This window comes from Xenopus tropicalis, chromosome 2, assembly GCF_000004195.4.
Source record: "Xenopus tropicalis strain Nigerian chromosome 2, UCB_Xtro_10.0, whole genome shotgun sequence".
Classification (NCBI taxonomy): domain Eukaryota; kingdom Metazoa; phylum Chordata; class Amphibia; order Anura; family Pipidae; genus Xenopus; species Xenopus tropicalis.
The window spans coordinates 161450591-161468243 of record NC_030678.2 but is presented as its reverse complement, the minus strand read 5'-3'; the positions used below and the strand labels follow the sequence as shown (position 1 = coordinate 161468243).

General features: G+C 38.9%; 1 protein-coding gene across 1 annotated transcript in view; it reads left to right on the top strand.

The window, feature by feature from the left end:
* dync2h1 (dynein, cytoplasmic 2, heavy chain 1) overlaps positions 1-17653 on the top strand; it is a 201153-nt gene that overhangs the window by 52253 nt on the left and 131247 nt on the right. The window contains exons 40-59 of the mRNA XM_031897315.1: positions 467-596; positions 1240-1395; positions 1822-2081; positions 3063-3309; positions 3976-4127; positions 7277-7421; positions 8144-8246; positions 9804-9971; positions 10754-10884; positions 11064-11312; positions 12041-12149; positions 12361-12474; positions 12619-12761; positions 12902-12980; positions 13087-13241; positions 13910-14047; positions 14450-14563; positions 14832-14992; positions 16098-16221; positions 17279-17400. Coding sequence (XP_031753175.1) covers positions 467-596; positions 1240-1395; positions 1822-2081; positions 3063-3309; positions 3976-4127; positions 7277-7421; positions 8144-8246; positions 9804-9971; positions 10754-10884; positions 11064-11312; positions 12041-12149; positions 12361-12474; positions 12619-12761; positions 12902-12980; positions 13087-13241; positions 13910-14047; positions 14450-14563; positions 14832-14992; positions 16098-16221; positions 17279-17400 — 3000 coding nt within the window. The remainder of the gene's footprint in view (positions 1-466; positions 597-1239; positions 1396-1821; positions 2082-3062; positions 3310-3975; positions 4128-7276; positions 7422-8143; positions 8247-9803; positions 9972-10753; positions 10885-11063; positions 11313-12040; positions 12150-12360; positions 12475-12618; positions 12762-12901; positions 12981-13086; positions 13242-13909; positions 14048-14449; positions 14564-14831; positions 14993-16097; positions 16222-17278; positions 17401-17653) is intronic.

Genomic DNA, 17653 nt, shown 5'->3' with positions numbered 1-17653 from the left:
CAAGTTTATGAGAGATATCAGCTATGAGGAAGTGACAGCTTGTAGGTCCCTCTGCTTCCCATGTGATTCAAACAATCAGCCCATTGGCTAAATGATCACTGATCTGATCAAGGCAATCTCCATGTCCGTGTCCAAAATACATGCAATGTCATCATGGAGCAAACCAACTGAAATATACTGTATAGCAAGGTCCAGATTTCAGAAACCTTGTTTTATTTTTATCAAGGTTGTGTTTGTCTGTAGAGCATAAGAATGTAGTTATTTAATGACACTTTGCTTATCCAAATAATGCCTGGTTGGAATTCTCTCAAAACATCTCAAATACCTGCACTTATCTCGGATGGCTGTTTGTACCACAATTCGTTCTTGTTCTCCTACAGATAGCATGGTGCCATCTCGGTTTTAGGAAAGCAAATTTACAACTTTCTTTTGGCACACAGCTAAATCTTTATTTTTACCACAACAGTGATGAAAACACCGATCTCCAGTCTCTAATCCAATCATGGCTCAGAGGTCAACCTGCAAACGTTAGGCATAATCTCGAAAACTGGATTGGAGATTACTTTGAAAAGGCCTTAAATTGGGTTCTGAAACAGGTTTGTAACTTACCAAAAATCTATTCATTTTTATCCTCCATCCTTAGCAGTAGACACTCCACCAGTTTTACAGGGATTTCTTATATTCTTTATATGCTAAAGCATATAAAAAACATTTTTATTTGAAATCATTCATACTACTCATAGTATACTACTACTACTAATATGAACCACATCATATCTAACATTAATCAGGCTTTATAAAACAAATCTCTTTTATCAACTATTCATGCCCTGTGTTTCTGTATATGAGACTGAACACGTGCCCAAAATGTGGATGGTGATCTACGATTAGACCTTCAGCTGATAAAGATCAGACCATTGCCATCGAGCATCATTACATAACCCTTCTGCTTGCTTCTTCCAATTAAGATTTTATTACAAAAAAAATCTTGAGTAATAGATGGTTTCTTTGAAATCTAGGACTATGTCCTTTTTTCAGAAATTTATGAAATTCTTACATTTTCAACGGAGAAACAAAACCCTGCCAATGCTGATTTGGTGGTATATCTAAAAGTAGACCCTGGCCCCAAGTATGGTCTGGGTACTCTTTATTTAAAAGGCTTTTTATATTAGAATTCTATATAGTAATTTTTCATTTTCAGTATATAACTATACCCTCAATCCAATTTCTTATTCACAGAATGACTTTGTGGTGGAAACCAGTCTTATTGGAACTGTTATGAATGGATTATCACATTTACATGGCTGCACTGATCGAGGTCAATTCATTGTTAGTCTAATCCATGGACTTGGAGGAAATCTCAATATGAAATCAAGGAATGAATTTGCAAAAGAGGTAATTATAATTAATAAAGTGTCATTGAGGGAATAATCAGACTTGTATATCCTTCCTGTGTAACAGTAAAACATAACAAGTGTAGTGGAAATGTACAATGACAACACCTTCATAATCCAAAATCTAGTATAAATAAATCTAAAGCAACTGGTCATGGTTTATCTAGTATAAATAAATCTAAAGCAACTGGACTTGTTAAGTAATCATTGAAGACGTTTCACTACTCATCCGAGCAGCTTCAGTTCAATTGAAGAAGCTGCTCTGATGAGTAGTGAAACGTCTTCAATGATTACTTAACAAGTCCAGTTGCTTTAGATTTATTTATACTAGATATACCATGCCCTGGATGAATGAAAATCTTCATGTTCATAGTTGAATCTATTAAAATAATTAAGAATTCTGATCCCTGTATTTTTCCTTTTGCAGGTTTTCAGCTGGGCACGGGAATCACCACCAGACCCACGCAAGCCATTGGATACATTCTATGATGCTAAAACTGGGCGATTAATGACCTATAGCCTTGAAAAACCTCACAATTTGACTACAGAAGATTTCTGTAATCCTCAGACACTTCCTGTCATAAGAACTCCTGATATTCAGAGAGGGCTGGATTATTTCAAACCCTGGCTTGGCTGTGATACAAAGCAACCATTTATCTTAGTCGGCCCAGAAGGCTGTGGAAAAGGGTAAGACATAGGGGTTACCTTTACACTAGAATCCGCTCCATTAAAGAATAAGCAAACCTTTTTTTTTTTTTTTAAATCTCTTGAATTACTCTGTACAGCGCCAGAATAACATACCTTTCTCCCTGCATCCAGATTTATTTTGTTTCTCTATTACAGCCAGTTTAACTACAGCTCTTTTACTGACTTCCTTGTCTAGAGAAGCTCCGCTCCTTTTGCTTTCTGAGAACTCTTCTCTCTGACTATGATGACCTCAAAGAGGTGCCTACTGTGAATGCCTTATTGGCTTTAATTGGAGCAGAGGCAGTGAGCATGCCCAGTTCGCATCTCTTTGAGGTCTTCATAGAGAGAAAAGGGAGTGCACAGGAAACAAAGGGGGTGGAGCTTCATGCTAGACTATGAAGTCAGCAAAAGAGCTGCAGTTCAGCTGCTTTTAATAGAGAAACAAAATAAATCTACATGCAGGGAAAAAAGTATGTTTTTCTGGGGGCTGTTTAGAGGAATTGTAGGGGATTTTAAAATAAAAAGTTTACATATCCTATAAAGAGCAGGTCTTTTCAGCTTTCCTGTTTCTCTGTTTAAACAGTATAAACAAAAGCATTTAAGTCCAGGACCTCTGTGACAGTATCCGCATGAGTAAGTGTCTACTCAGACACCCACTGGTTTATGCTTAATGTGTATATTCTACAGAAAGGCTCCCTTTTCTATGGGTAGATGCTAATAGTTGTGGCTGTACTGCCATAGTCTGTATGCAGCCTACTGCTGTCATATCTTTGATAAGCTTATACTACTTGACAAGCTGTGGATTTATGGATCTATATGTATCCATAAATCCACATATATATATATATATATATATATATATATATATATATATATATATATATATATATATATATATATATATTGATATATTGTCTTTAATAAGTTCTCTTTATTGTATATTGTCTTTAATTGAGTTCTCTGTTTCTGTCTGTTTTTCAGAATGCTCCTTCGCTACGCTTTTTCCCAGCTCCGATCCACTCACATTGCTACGGTTCACTGCAGTGCTCAAACATCTTCTCGCCATGTACTGCAAAAACTTACCCAGACATGCTTGGTGATCAGTACAAACACTGGCCGGGTGTATAGACCCAAAGATTGCGAGAGGCTGGTTTTATATTTAAAAGATATTAACCTCCCCAAGCCTGACAAATGGGGGACCAGCACCCTGGTTGCTTTCTTACAGCAGGTAAGCAGATTATTCCATTAAAGAGTTGATTCAACTTTTAGTATGTTAGAATGTCCTATTCTTAGCAATTTTACAATTGGTTTACACTATTATTTTTTTAACAGTTCTTTTATTATTTGCCTTCCTTTTCTCCTTGCCTCTTTCCATTTTTAAATGGGGGTCACTGGCTCTGGCAGTCAAAAACTATTGCTCTGTGAGGCTACAACTTTATTGTTAATGTTACTTTGTATTAATTATCTTTCTATGCAGCCCTTCTCCTATTCATATTCCATTCTCTCATTCAACCCACTTCCTGGTTGCTAGGCTATACAAGACCCTAGGAACCAGATAGTTGCTCAAATTCTAAACTGGAAAGCTGCTGAAGAAAAAGCTAAATAATTTGAAAAATCATAAAAACTGAAAACCAATTGCAAATAGTCTAAATATATATTTTCATCATACTAAAAGCTTGAACTACCCCTTTCAGTGGAGCTGTTCAGAGGTGTAAAAGATATATTGTGTGCATAGGATATTCATACATTTGTATTTATACATATGACTGTGTCCTGCCATAGGTGGAGCATTCTGCCATTTTCTACTGCCAAAATGACAGGTCCTATAGGAATTAAGAAGGTGTTAGTTATGTTTATATTTCCCTAATGTATTTTGTGTATGTTTTAACTGAAGGTTTTAACATACCACGGCTTTTATGACGACAACCTTGAGTGGGTTGGGCTTGAAAACATCCAGATTGTGGCATCCATGTCTGCGGGCGGATCTATTGGAAGGCATAAGCTAACAACTAGATTTACATCTGTGGTCCGCATCTGTGCTGTTGAGTAAGTGATAAATAATTTTCAATTAAGGATGCACCAAACCCACTATTTTGGGAACCCCGATTCCTTCGTAAAAGGTATGGCTGAATATGTATATGCAGAATGTTGATGGAAGCGCATGGAAGTAAAAATAAAATATATATAGTGCAACAACGTCAAATAATGAATAAATCAACAACGATATAAAGTGAATACTTAAGTTAAACACCACTAATACGTGTGACCCCAACTCTTATATATGTTCAAACTGCTCACCAGAACAGCAAATCAAGGAGCATATAGGCCACACCCAGCTGGGTATTTGATTGAAGTGGGATCCAGTTCAGCAATGTATATAGAATGGAAGATGAGGCAAATATAGTGTGAAACTGTTTAATAAATATAAAAGGCCCTGCGCTCTGCAGGCTACTTACAGTACAGAAGTAGTATAAAAGCAATGAACATACGAAGTGTCCTCAAAAGCTCGACGCGTTTCGCGTGCTATACTGCACGCTTCCTCAGGAGCAGTTGAAATAAAAATGTAAAAAGTCGAATCACAGTAATCAATCTTTAAACCATTGTAATCAGGCTATAGAGTGGAACCACCGGAATTCCTGAGAGCAAAAAGAAATTGCTCCAGGGTGGAGGATTATAAATCTGAATGTTCCATTCTAGAAAGTAGATTTATAGAAAAAGGCTATAAAAAATCTTGGCTCCAGGAAGCCAGACACAAAGTGGACAATATTAATAGGGATCATCTTTTACAGCCCCAAAAATCTAAGAACAGCACTCCCCATAATTGCAACTTTTACACCAAATTTACCTCGGCAGCTTACAATATTAGAAACATTGTCCAACGACATTGGAATGTGATTTTGGCTGATCCAGTTTTGAAAGAGTGTTGTAATTTAAAGCCACAAATTCATTTTAAAAAATCACAAACTTTAAGCAACATGTTGGCACCCTCTAAAGTCTGGGATCGCCAAGAGCACACAATACATCAGAACCCATTTGGTTTGAAAGGAACCTATAAGTGTGGTAAGAAAAGGTGCACATCCTGTGCTTTTGTTGCACCTAAGAAATCAAAAATTATAGATATACCTCTGAAGAATTTTTTCATTAATTGTCGTTCCATATACGTCATATATTTATTAGTATGTCCATGCAAAATGCTTTATGTAGGGAGAACAATTAGATCAGTTGGTACCAGGATTAGCGAGCATATACGTAACATTAGAGCGGGCAAAATTAATCATGGGGTTCCCCGACACTTCAAGTATAAACATAATAGTGACCCTAGTGGTGTAACTTTTATAGGATTGGAACAAATATCCTCTAATATTAGGGGCGGGGACCGATTTATTAAACTGAGACAGCGTGAGACATATTGGATTTTTAAGCTCAACACATTGCAACCTTCGGGTCTTAACATTGATTTGGACTTGGCGGCTTTTTAATTTCCATAAATTCATGTAATTAATATGATAGGACAATAAGGCAAAGATTTAATATAATGATTTGAGCTGCGCCATCATGATTTTATTTCTACGTATTTCACAGTTTTAATCCTAAGATGTTTACCATTAAATAATTCATATATTAAGTGCCTTTGGCCTTAGGTATACGCTTATATTTTTATTCAATTTTTCTATGCAGTTTATGTATCCCACAATTGCCAATATTATTTAGCCAATGACATCTAGCTATAAGTGACTGCACGTTTCTATCTATATGTCTGCCTATACAGTATGCTAGTTATAGTGGTGGTTTATTAGGATAATAATTACCTTGACTATTTTATACATTTTTACACAGTGCTCAGTTTTGTTTTTATATATCAACTTTTTTACAATTGGAGGCGCACCATATCCGTTCGCTTTTGCTATGCTTCAGTTTATTACGTGTCTCCATGGGGACCGTTCCTCTCTTTAGTGGGATCTCGCACATTTGAATGCTTGCCCTATACACAACACACACGCTGGGGGTGGACGCGTCTCCATGGTGACCGTCCCTACGTTTAGCAGGGAATCGCGCACTTAGAGCGCGTTTTTTATACATCACATACACTTTTGTTGACGCGTCTCCATGGTTACCGTCTTTTCCCCTAGTAGGCAACTGCGCACATTGATGCGCGCTACACTCGTCACCTTGGTTACCCGACATGAGTCTCTAACGTGTCATTAATGCACTTCCGGTTTCTTTCCGGTGGTTCCACTCTATAGCCTGATTACAATGGTTTAAAGATTGATTACTGTGATTCGACTTTTTACATTTTTATTTCAACTGCTCCTGAGGAAGCGTGCAGTATAGCACGCGAAACGCGTCGAGCTTTTGAGGACACTTCGTATGTTCATTGCTTTTATACTACTTCTGTACTGTAAGTAGCCTGCAGAGCGCAGGGCCTTTTATATTTATTAAACAGTTTCACACTATATTTGCCTCATCTTCCATTCTATATACATTGCTGAACTGGATCCCACTTCAATCAAATACCCAGCTGGGTGTGGCCTATATGCTCCTTGATTTGCTGTTCTGGTGAGCAGTTTGAACATATATAAGAGTTGGGGTCACACGTATTAGTGGTGTTTAACTTAAGTATTCACTTTATATCGTTGTTGATTTATTCATTATTTGACGTTGTTGCACTATATATATTTTATTTTTACTTCCATGCGCTTCCATCAACATTCTGCATATATATTCTGAGGCTCATCTGAAGGGGAGCTTATACCAGGAGGAAGCAGCACACGTTCACACTCCTTAACATTGAAGATTTGATTTATATGAACTATCACCAAGAAGCGCTGAGTATATGAGTGTTTTTTCACTCTTCAAACATTATGGCTGAATATGTAGCTGAATCCAAATCCTAATTTGCGTATGATAATTTTACTATGGAAAGAATAAAGAGAACTGTGCACACAGTTTGTGGTTAAAATTTTTTAACTTCCATGTTTATATGACAAAAAGTCACATGTTAAGTATTCGCATTCAGTTTGGCTAGGCAGATGGATTCAGCTGAATCCTGCTGAAAAACGTAAATCTTGGAAGAATCCCGAACTGAATCCTGGATTTGGTTCATCCCTTCTATCAATAAGTCTCAAACTGTTGGGTTTTGGGGAAACTGCATTCTGTTCTTAATGGTTTCTTTTTTGTTTGAACTCCGGCTGCAGTTATCCTGAAAGGGACCAGTTGCAAACAATCTGCAGCTCGTATTTGGAGCCTGTTATTCACAAGAACCTTAAGAATCACCCGACCTGGGGCTCCTTATCAAAAATCCACCATTTAGCAGGATCCATGGTTCAAGTATATGAACAGGTACACTAAAGGCTTACTTTTATATTATATCTAGTAGAATAGTGATTCACTCAAGCTTTAGAAATGCACTTTTTAATATTGTTAACCAACATGCTGCTTAGATGCAAGAATATTTAATTAATCGGATCACACAGAGTCAAACAATTTAGCGTTTGGTCAGACTTGAAAACTCATACTCATACCTAAAGCAAGACTAAAGGTTGCCATACACGGGCCTTTAGACCGATTCGGCATCTTATCTGCCCGTGTGTAGGCTTGAACAATGGGCCTGCCTGCCAGACCGACATCTGGCCTGAAATCGGCCACTTATAGACACTAAAACTTGTCCATATACAAATAATCAAATAATGTATCATTTCAGCACCTTGTAAAGCAGTTTTAATACAAATATCCTGTTTTACGCTAAAATATTTTAGTATTGTTGTATTAAAACATTGCTTGGACTTGAGGCTGTAAATAATATATCCTTTAAGAGATGTTGCTTGTCACACATTCAGATATGTATATTTCTGGCTGTTTTTCTTCCATTATATTCAAGTATAGAGTACAGTAGGTAAGAACCCAGCACACCTATATTACCTGGATTTTTACCTGCTACGGTATAGCTTGTCTGTGAGTGCGTATTACAAATTTCAACCCACACTAATGTACAGTTATTTGATCATTAATCACTGTTTTCTGTGTACAACAAAACACTTTGTAATGGTTTATATTGTGTTCAGGTGCGGGCCAAGTTTTCAGTCGATGATTATAGTCATTACCTCTTCACACCCTGCATCCTTACGCAATGGATTATTGGACTGTTTAGATATGACTTAACAGGAGGTAGGTGGTACCGCTCTTCAGTATCATGTCTAGTTTGTTATTGTGTAGTAGATTTGCGCAAAAATAGTTTTTTTTTTAAAGTAATTGTTATGTAAGATAGAAATTGGTAGACATGATTAATGATGATTATTATTCAATTTCTTCTTATCTCTAATGATTGCAGAAGCTGCTTAAAATGGATTGTCTCTTAGTTCTAATTTAAAGGAGAAGGAAACATACAATCACTGGGGGGGGGGGGGGCAAATGTTAGGCGCCCGAGTAATAGTAATCACTTACCTGATACCCAGGGCCATTGCTCTTGTTAAGAGAAAACTGCACCGGCCTAGGGTACCTGCGAGTGAGTTATGTTAATACAATCACTGGTGGTGCCTAACATTTTGCTCCCCCTAGTGATTGTACCTTTCCTTCTCCTTTAAAGTCAGTGGCACATGGGGAGATTAGTTTCCTGTAGTAAATCTCTCCTGTGGTAAAAACTAGAATGTTCAACGTCTGCGCCTAAAAGCTTGCAAGTTCATGTAGAATTCAATAGGAGTCAGGGTCAAAAGGACTCAGGGAAAAACCCCGGTGGGCACCGGCGGCCCAGTCCGACCCTTGCCGGCGCTCCACCTGCACGATAGTTCCTCCCCTTATGCGTTAAATTTATACGCGATTGGGGAGGACGTCGGGTGAGGGCCCTGCGGGGGGTTAGGGGGGCCCCCGGGGGGGGGATTTAAGGAACATAGCCGGCGGGGGCACCTGCAGGGCCCCTGCCTGCAGGGCCCCTGCCTGCACCCCCCAGTCCGACCTTGATAGGAGTTATAGGCAAACTTTAAGCAATTTTTTTAATTTGAGTTTTCCAAGCTTTTTAACCTTTTTTAAGAATTTGTAGACCCATTAAAAAAGGGCTCAAGCAGAACAAGTTTGGAGATGCTTCCCCCTACACTAGGTTTCCTAGTTCTTGTGTTTAAAAGATATGGAACGTTGATTTAGAAATTGAGTTCGTGCCACAGGGCTGTTTGTGGGTTAGGGAAAAGAAACCTATGCTGGATCCTACCTGCTACCTTGGCTGTACCCAAAAGCATTGCCTCTGCCCAGGTGCAGGCAGACATGGCACAAGGCTTTACAGTGTTTCTGGGTGCAGGCAAGGTGCCAGCGTAGGGCTGTTCTTCAGCATGCATTTTTCTGAGAATCAGCCCCGTGTAGCACTAGCATATTAGGGCTTGAACTGTGCATAGTCTAACAAAAATGGAATCACAACTATAAGCCTACAAACAGTTCCTTGCAAATCCCCTTGTGCCTAACTATTTATCTAGAGCTGCTGGTTAGATGCAGCCATATATTCAAAGCCATACAGTATATCAACCTGGCAGACAGCTTCTAAATCTGATCAATGCAACACGTGCAACAGTAGTCAGCTGGATTACTTATGGTAATTATCAGTTGAGTATAAGGTACACTTGGCATAAAAGGATGATCAATTCTTCAATTATAGGTTTTGTTACAGTAAACTAATAGTATTGTGGATTAGGTTCTGGTCACCTACAATAAAAGCACCCACTTTTTTCCCTTTGCTTTAAGGTTCTTCTAAACAGTCTCAAGACTGTGTCCTTGAAATTGTGGCATATGAAGCTCGACGACTCTTCCGTGACAGAATTGTGACTGCCAAGGAGCTTCATGTTTTTGACAATATTTTAATGTCCGTGCTGCAAGGAGACTGGGGTTCGGATGTTTTGGATAATATGACGGGTAAATTGTAATTCTGAACAAATTGAGAGGTCCATTTACTAAGCCTTAGTATTTTTTTACCGACAAAAGATATAAAAATAAAAGTTTGTTTGTTATACATGTCTAATGTTGGGCAGCCTGGACTATTCCTCTCAGTTGGGATAGATTCACCGGGGGAAGGAATTTGCGAGAGCGAGCAGAAAAGTGTGGACAAGAATCTTCCATTGGCCCCTCCAGGGGGGATTTTATTGGTTGTTATATTGTTTGCTTAGTGTTAGGACCCCCGGAGCGGTTCAGTCGCCCGCTCCAAAATGGCTTTTTTCTTTCAGGAGAAACTGATAAAAAGCCCATTGCATCGATTCGTTTTCTGAAGTCACGCAAATTTACCTGCAGGAGGAAACTTTGTGCGACTTCAGATTACTAAAGCGATATGAAGGGTTTTCCACCGGCGACTCCTATTGTTCCTGGTGGAAAGCCATTTTGTAGTGGTTAGTCTCCCACGATAGCAGAGATCTATTGGGGGCAACTGAACAGCTCTGTGGGTTCTTACCCTTATACAGGGCCAGCCCAGTCATCCTACTCTTCTAAGCCATGGAACATGTTTAGGCTATAAGGTGGTTGAACATGTCTAACAAGTTGATCTTTCACTGATATGCCCACCTTGAGGTGAGCCGTATCAGATTGAGCCAACCGTTGATCTCAAGGGCCTGTGGCAGAAGAGCATTAATATAATCAAGGGCACCACAATAAGCTACTGTTGATAACAAGTTCATGCACATTTTTTTTTATTTGTATTCTAACAGATGCCTTTTATGTAACCTGGGGAGCACTACATGGGGCAGGAGCTGTGATCGCTCCAGGTCAGCCTTTGCCCCCACATGGAAGGCCGCTTGGAAGGTTGAATTCTAATGATCTTCAAGATGTTATAAAAAAGGTGTGTTAGATATTTATCTACTCCTTATCCTTGTGTCTGAGCAATCCCCTGCACAGTAGTGAGCACTGGTACCACTTTACCATGCACTTGGAACTACACTATTGCCTGCATTGTGGGTGATTTGACTATAACCCATTTCCATTCCTCTTCTAATGTGTTTAATGTCCCCCTGTCTTTAGGGTGCAATTCAATACAGTCACATGAACAGAGAGCTCGAGATCTTGTTTTTCCACGAAGTGCTGGACTACATGTCACGAGTAGACAGGGTTCTCAGCTGCCCTGGTGGCTCTCTTCTCCTGGCGGGGCGCAGTGGTGTTGGCCGCAGAACTGTCACATCCCTAGTTAGCCACATGCACGGTGCTGTGCTTTTTACTCCCAAGGTTTCTAGAGGATATGAGCTAAAACAGTTTAAAAATGATCTTAAACAGGTGAGATGTGCAAAATACATTGCCATAAATAAATCTGTGTATATAACCTTTCAGTTAAAGTGATATCTTGAGTGTCGAACTGAAAACCACATATTGCTTATAAAGGCAAATCCAAGTATTTAGTTAAAAGGTTGCTAAGGAGAGATGGCAGGAGAACCAAATGGTGGAGTCAGTGAAGGACAGAGGTCAGTGCGGAGCAAAATGAAAAGCAAACTTAGGTCAAACCGATACATTTCAGCGTGTAACAGCAGGGGTGTGTTATTTTTGGCATCAATTTCCATGTTATATATGGAGTTAGTTTGCACAAAACGTACTTTCTGCAACACATTCATGCATGATATAGAACATATTGGGCTTCCCCATGGGGTAAATTAACATTTAAGTTCAGTTTTGATATGTTGTAGAATTCTTCTGACTCCTTTTAGCTTCATTTTATTACTTATCTCTCTGTTCCTATTCCAGTCTCTACTACTCTTATTCAAAGCACTCTGGTTGCTAGGTTAAACTGGATCCTAGCAACCAAATAGCAGCTGAAATTCCATACTGGAGAGCCGCTGAACATATTAAAAGATATTCTGTGCTCAGACTCTTTTCACAGTTTCATCAAAAGTCTATTGCTGAAAATGTATCTCCCTCTAGTTCTGTGTTTTATAAAGCAAAGGTTGAAGCAACTGTGTCTTGTATTTATGAAGTTACACAAAGCCCTACTAAGACCTTGTATGCTTCAGGTTATTCAGATGGCTGGCATTGAAGGACAACAAGTATTATTTCTTCTTGAAGATCATCAGTTTGTTCATCCAGATTTCCTGGAGATGATCAACAGCCTCCTGTCATCAGGTACAGTGCATTAGCATCATCTTATGTACTGTTTCAAACTGTTCCCTGGTTGCTAGGGTCACTGACCATTATTGCATTATAGTGACTTTGTGAGACTTTGCAAACTACATTGTAGGTGATCTCAAATGTGTTTACCTAGTTTACCTTAGTTTCTTGTTTTGCTTAATTTGTTAGTGTTATGATAAATAAAATATACTTTATTCTTTTAAAGGTGAGATCCCTGGATTGTATACAGTAGAGGAGTTGGAGCCACTGTTATCTCCACTGAAAAATCAGGCTTCAGAAGATGGTTTTACCGGGCCAGTATTGGGCTATTTTACCAACAGTAAGTATTTATATTATAATAATTATAATGGTTGTAAATGTGACATTGGTTTTAGACACAACTTTTGCTTCCTTTTGTTCGCATAGGCGTGTAAACCACTTAATTTTTTTGCTGATACGTTTTGTAAAATGTTAAATATTCCAGGAGTCCTTCAGAATTTGCATGTAGTCCTCATCATGGATTGTACTAATACAAATTTTACCATAAACTGTGAGAGTAACCCGGCCTTCTACAAGAAATGCTCTGTACAGTGGATGGAGGGCTGGTCTGACAAAAGTATGAAGAAAGTAAGTCCTGTTTTCTGTTTTATTGGACATTGTGTATAAAAAAATTGTATTTAAAACTCAGAATTTCCACTAGTTGGAATGTATTTCTATGAATAATCAGTAGTCTGATAACTAATGGTATAACATTTTTATGCCTTCAGATTCCCGAAATGGTGATTTTGGACCCAAACAGCAAAGAGAAGATGCAGATGGACCCAGGATACAAGAAAGTTTCATCAGGTAGATTTATTCTGTTATTATTAAAGATTTGTGTGTAGTGTTTTAGTAGGAAATATTTTGACTTTGAAACATTTTTCAAATTTGTTTTATATTTTTTTCCCCCAAGGAGATTCAGAATTTTTCAATTCTTTCTTGATGATTCACGAGTCATGTAAATCATACGGTGCCACCCCAAGTAGATATATGACTTTTCTTCGTGTTTATGGCTCTCTGTATAGCAGCAAGATAGCAGAGCTGACAAAGAGACAAAGGCATTTACAGGTCAGTAAAGGAAGGTTCTAATGCAGCTGAATCTCTTCTGGCATATTGGTCCAGTTTTATCAAATATGACTGTTTGGTTTGACTCCATGCAAAGTAAACATTTTAGGGAACCTTTATGCTGTATGCACTTTTAAGTGCACCAAGGGTTGCAAAATAAGTGAGCTTTACAGATTATGAGCTGTAGTGAGCATTACATATCATATACCAAAGCTATGTTGAGTAGATTGCTAGCCACCCCCACACGTGTGCTTCAATTTCAGAGAGATAATCCATATTATAATCTACATTATGATCATTTTTTAATAACCTACACCGTAAGACAAAAACTATTGCTTTGTGAAGCTACAATTTTATTGTTATTGTTACTTTTTACTTAATTATCTTTCTATTCAGGCACTATCCTATTCATATTCTAATCTCTCTTTTAAACCACTGCCTGGTTGCTAGGTTACATTGGGTCCTACCAACCAGATAGCTGCAGAAATTCCAAACTGGAGAGCTGCTGAACAAAAAAGCTAAATAATTTAGGAACTGCGTAAAAAAAAAAACATGAAGAGCAATTGAAAATTGTCTCAGAATATCATTTTCTACATCATACTAAAATTTCATGTAAAAGTGAACAACGCCTTAAATATGTATTGAATCCTCTCATTATTGATCCCATGTAGGCTGGTGTGTCCAAGCTCAATGAAGCCAAGGCTCTAGTAGATGAGCTGAAGGGAAAAGCTGGAGAACAGAGTTTGTTACTGAAAACCAAACAAGCGGAGGCAGATTCTGCTCTACAAGAAATCACCACGTCCATGCAGGTACATTATAAAGTTGCCCGTCAGCCCAGCAGTAAAGTGTGACTGAAGTTTATCAGAGCACAGTCACATGGCTGTGGCACCTTGGGAAATAAAGAATATGGCTAGTCCCAAGTGAAATTTCAAAATGAAATATAAAAAAAAAATCTGTGTTTTTGAAAAACAGATTACAATGCAGGATTTTGCTGGAGAAGCTCTATTAACTGATGGGTTTTGAAAAAAACATGTTTTCCCAGGACAGTATTCCTTTAAGTAAATATTCCTGGAACACAAGGAATGAAACCAGGGTCTTTTGCATCAAAACCTAATCACTTTACGTCTACAGTAGGCCAAGTCCTTCTCCTAGTAAAAGTTGCTACTTTTTTTCTGATTATTTTGTATTCATTTGATCATTTTGCTTTGCAGAATGCCAGTGATCAGAAAGCAGAGATGGAAAAGATTCAACAGAAGATAGCGGAAGAAGCAGTAAAAATTGCAGAGCGGAAAGGAAAAATCGAAGATGAACTTAAAGAAGTTCAGGTACTGATGCTCAAGTGTAGTACGTCAGTGTGTTCTGCCTTTACTCTTGCTTTGGGTCTGGTTGTTGTGCCTCTCATCCGACTGACTTAACGTCATAAAACCACAATCCTTCACCCCCACCAATACTGTTAGTGCAACACAATAGTCTTTCAAAATTCTGCAAAGTGCATTTAATATTTCAGTCTGTGGCTTTGCAGCAAGTCTGTACACATGGCTCACTGAGCTGCATGGCTAACCATTCCATTCACACTTTATTTCTTGCCCACAGCCTTTGGTGAATGAGGCAAAAGAAGCAGTTGGGAATATCAAGCCAGAATCTCTGTCCGAGATCAGATCTCTGCGCGCGCCTCCAGATATAATCAGAGACATTCTCGAAGGCGTTCTAAGGATGATGGGTATCTTTGATACTTCCTGGGTGAGCATGAAAAGGTAAGGTGGACTTAGTAAGTGCAAAAGTGTGCAGTCAATAAAGTATAACCACTTCATTACCAAAGGCTTATGTTGTTTTCAAATACAGGCATGGGATCTGTTATCTGGACACCTTTTATCCAAAAAGCTCCTCAACACATGAATACCATTTTCCTCCATTAGTCCTAACAATTCTTATTTTTGAATGATTTTCTATTGGTGGCAAAACAGTACTGTTGGGTTTAAATGAAGATGGGGAGCTACTGGGGCTTCTTTGGGGTCACAGATCTTCCCTGCTAAAGGGCTGTGGTTGCCTTGGGCTGGTACAGAAGCCCTAAACATAACATGCATCATTTCTTCCCTACTTTAGTTAAGCTTTAGTTCTCCTTTATAGTGTGCTTCTCACCAACACATAAAAAGCTGTATAATAAAAGTCCTTTCCTAATTAAACATAAAACCCAGTTCATTTTTTTAATTAAAACATACATACCTGTTATAAACTCATTTAATAAATCTCATCTTTCAACAGGGTCAGACTGGGGTGTGCAAGGCCCACTGCTGCCACCCTGTGTGCTCGCACATTATACTTACTATTGCCGCAATCTCGGGAGCAAGGGCAGTGGTGGAGCAATGGGGGAGGGAGAAAAGGATCTGGTCTGGGTCGGCAGGGACCCACTGGGTTTTATCCCGGTGTTCTGCTGGCCCAGTCTGACCCTGTCTGTCAATTATACATTACCTACCCTACCTCAATGTCTCAGACATTGCAATTAGTCAATTAGTTTCACTTTCCATTCTGTACTTCCTAGATGTATCTGCACTCCCCACATTCCACCTCTTTAGTCACTGTCTGTAATTGTGTAGCCTCTGCATGGGTATGGGCATTATGGATTCCAAGACTGTAGGAAACACAACTTTACTTAACCTAATTAAATTATGTTTTATTAGCTTTATTTTGCTCAACTTACACAATAGAATAGGATTTTGAATTTTTCCTTAGGGTGACAGGTCCTCATTGTTGGGAGACTTAAAAAACGATGTTTAGATCAGTTTATTGAAGCAAATAATAAGACCCTGCTATGTAAAGACGTGATCGGTGTGACTTTGTGTACAATTTGTTTATTTTCAGTTTCCTTGCAAAGCGAGGTGTACGAGAAGACATCGTAACGTTTGATGTACGAAATATCACCAGTGAGATAAGGACAAGTGTGGAAGAACTTCTCAAAATGAAAAGAACATCTTTTGAAGAAAAGGTGCCAATAATTCTTATTTACAGACTCATATTTATAGTATTGGCTTTGTGTGCTACTGTGCAATGATACATGATAATAAAAAGGCACTAAGTTTGCCCATAGCAACCAATCAGCAGGTAGCATTTACTGGTACCTATTTAAAAGCAAACATCTTATTGGTTGCTAGGGGTTACTGCTCCTGGGCAAACTTCATATTATTACATATGGGGGTTAGTCTTTCAACTGCAGTTGTCGTCAAAGGTCCATTGGGATTTGTTATGCATCTGCAGCACACAAGCTGCTGCCTCAGCATCCAACTTACAATTTAATGTCCTGTATGAATGCCCAAGCCTCAGGCTAAGAACTGATTGGGCCTAAAATACACACATTGATGTTAATAACCGGCTCTGTTGAGCAGGGTCTCCTTTAGTTCTTACATGAATCAGTAGTTTTATGTAGATGTATGTTTGATGTATGCACGCTTCTGTTGCACAGTGCTGTGGAATATTTTAGCACTCTTTTATATGTGTTAATAATCATAATAATACTTGTCTGGTTATATAGTCCAGAACTAAAAAGAGATAATGATTAGGATTAATTCAGATGGCATTACCTTCTCATCAATAAATTTGCAAGTAAATTTGTAAGAGTGACAACCCACCTTTAATCCCTCTTTTCCCTGACCCTCTCTGTGGCTGATCACCCCCTTTTAAGTAAAGGACTGTCTCTGACTAGCCTGTTTTCCCACCCCATCAGCCCGTTTCCCTGTCTCATCTATCCATTCACAATTAAGCAGAAGTGCAAGGAGTGGCTTTGGATTCACACACATGGTGAATGGTGTCGATTGGCACAACTATGTCTTTTTCCTGCAGCCACAACTATGGTTGCTGTTGTTCATAAGCCCATATGTGCTTATTTTTTACCTTAAAATGTTATAAATATGAGTTTCCTTTAATTACTGTGTAAGGATGGCTTATCTTCTTGTCCTTTCCTTTCAGCCCTGCAAGGAGGGGCACATACGAGTGGTAAATGTGTGGCTATTAAATAAACCTGTACCAATCTGTTTGTTTCCCACCAGAATGCCAGAAGAGCCAGTGCAGCAGCTGCTCCCCTTGCAGCATGGGTTATAGCTAATGTGCAGTATTCTCATGTCCTGGAGAAAATTCAGCCTCTGGAAAAGGAACAGTCTGTCCTGGAGTCGTAAGTGTTACACTTGGGAAATGTCATTATGGCTAGCAATACATGATTGTTGACCTAATACTGCCGGCTGCCTCTTCCGTCTTCTTAATTTATAGGACTGCGAACCGCCACATCCCTTTTGGGACATCATTGCGGTGTAGGTCTATAAAACAGGGCAGAAGCCGGCAGGGCCAGAACAAGGAGTAGGCAGAAGAGGCACCTGCCCATGGCGCAAGACCGGTACCGCTTCTTTCCCCTACCTCTAGTTCTGGGC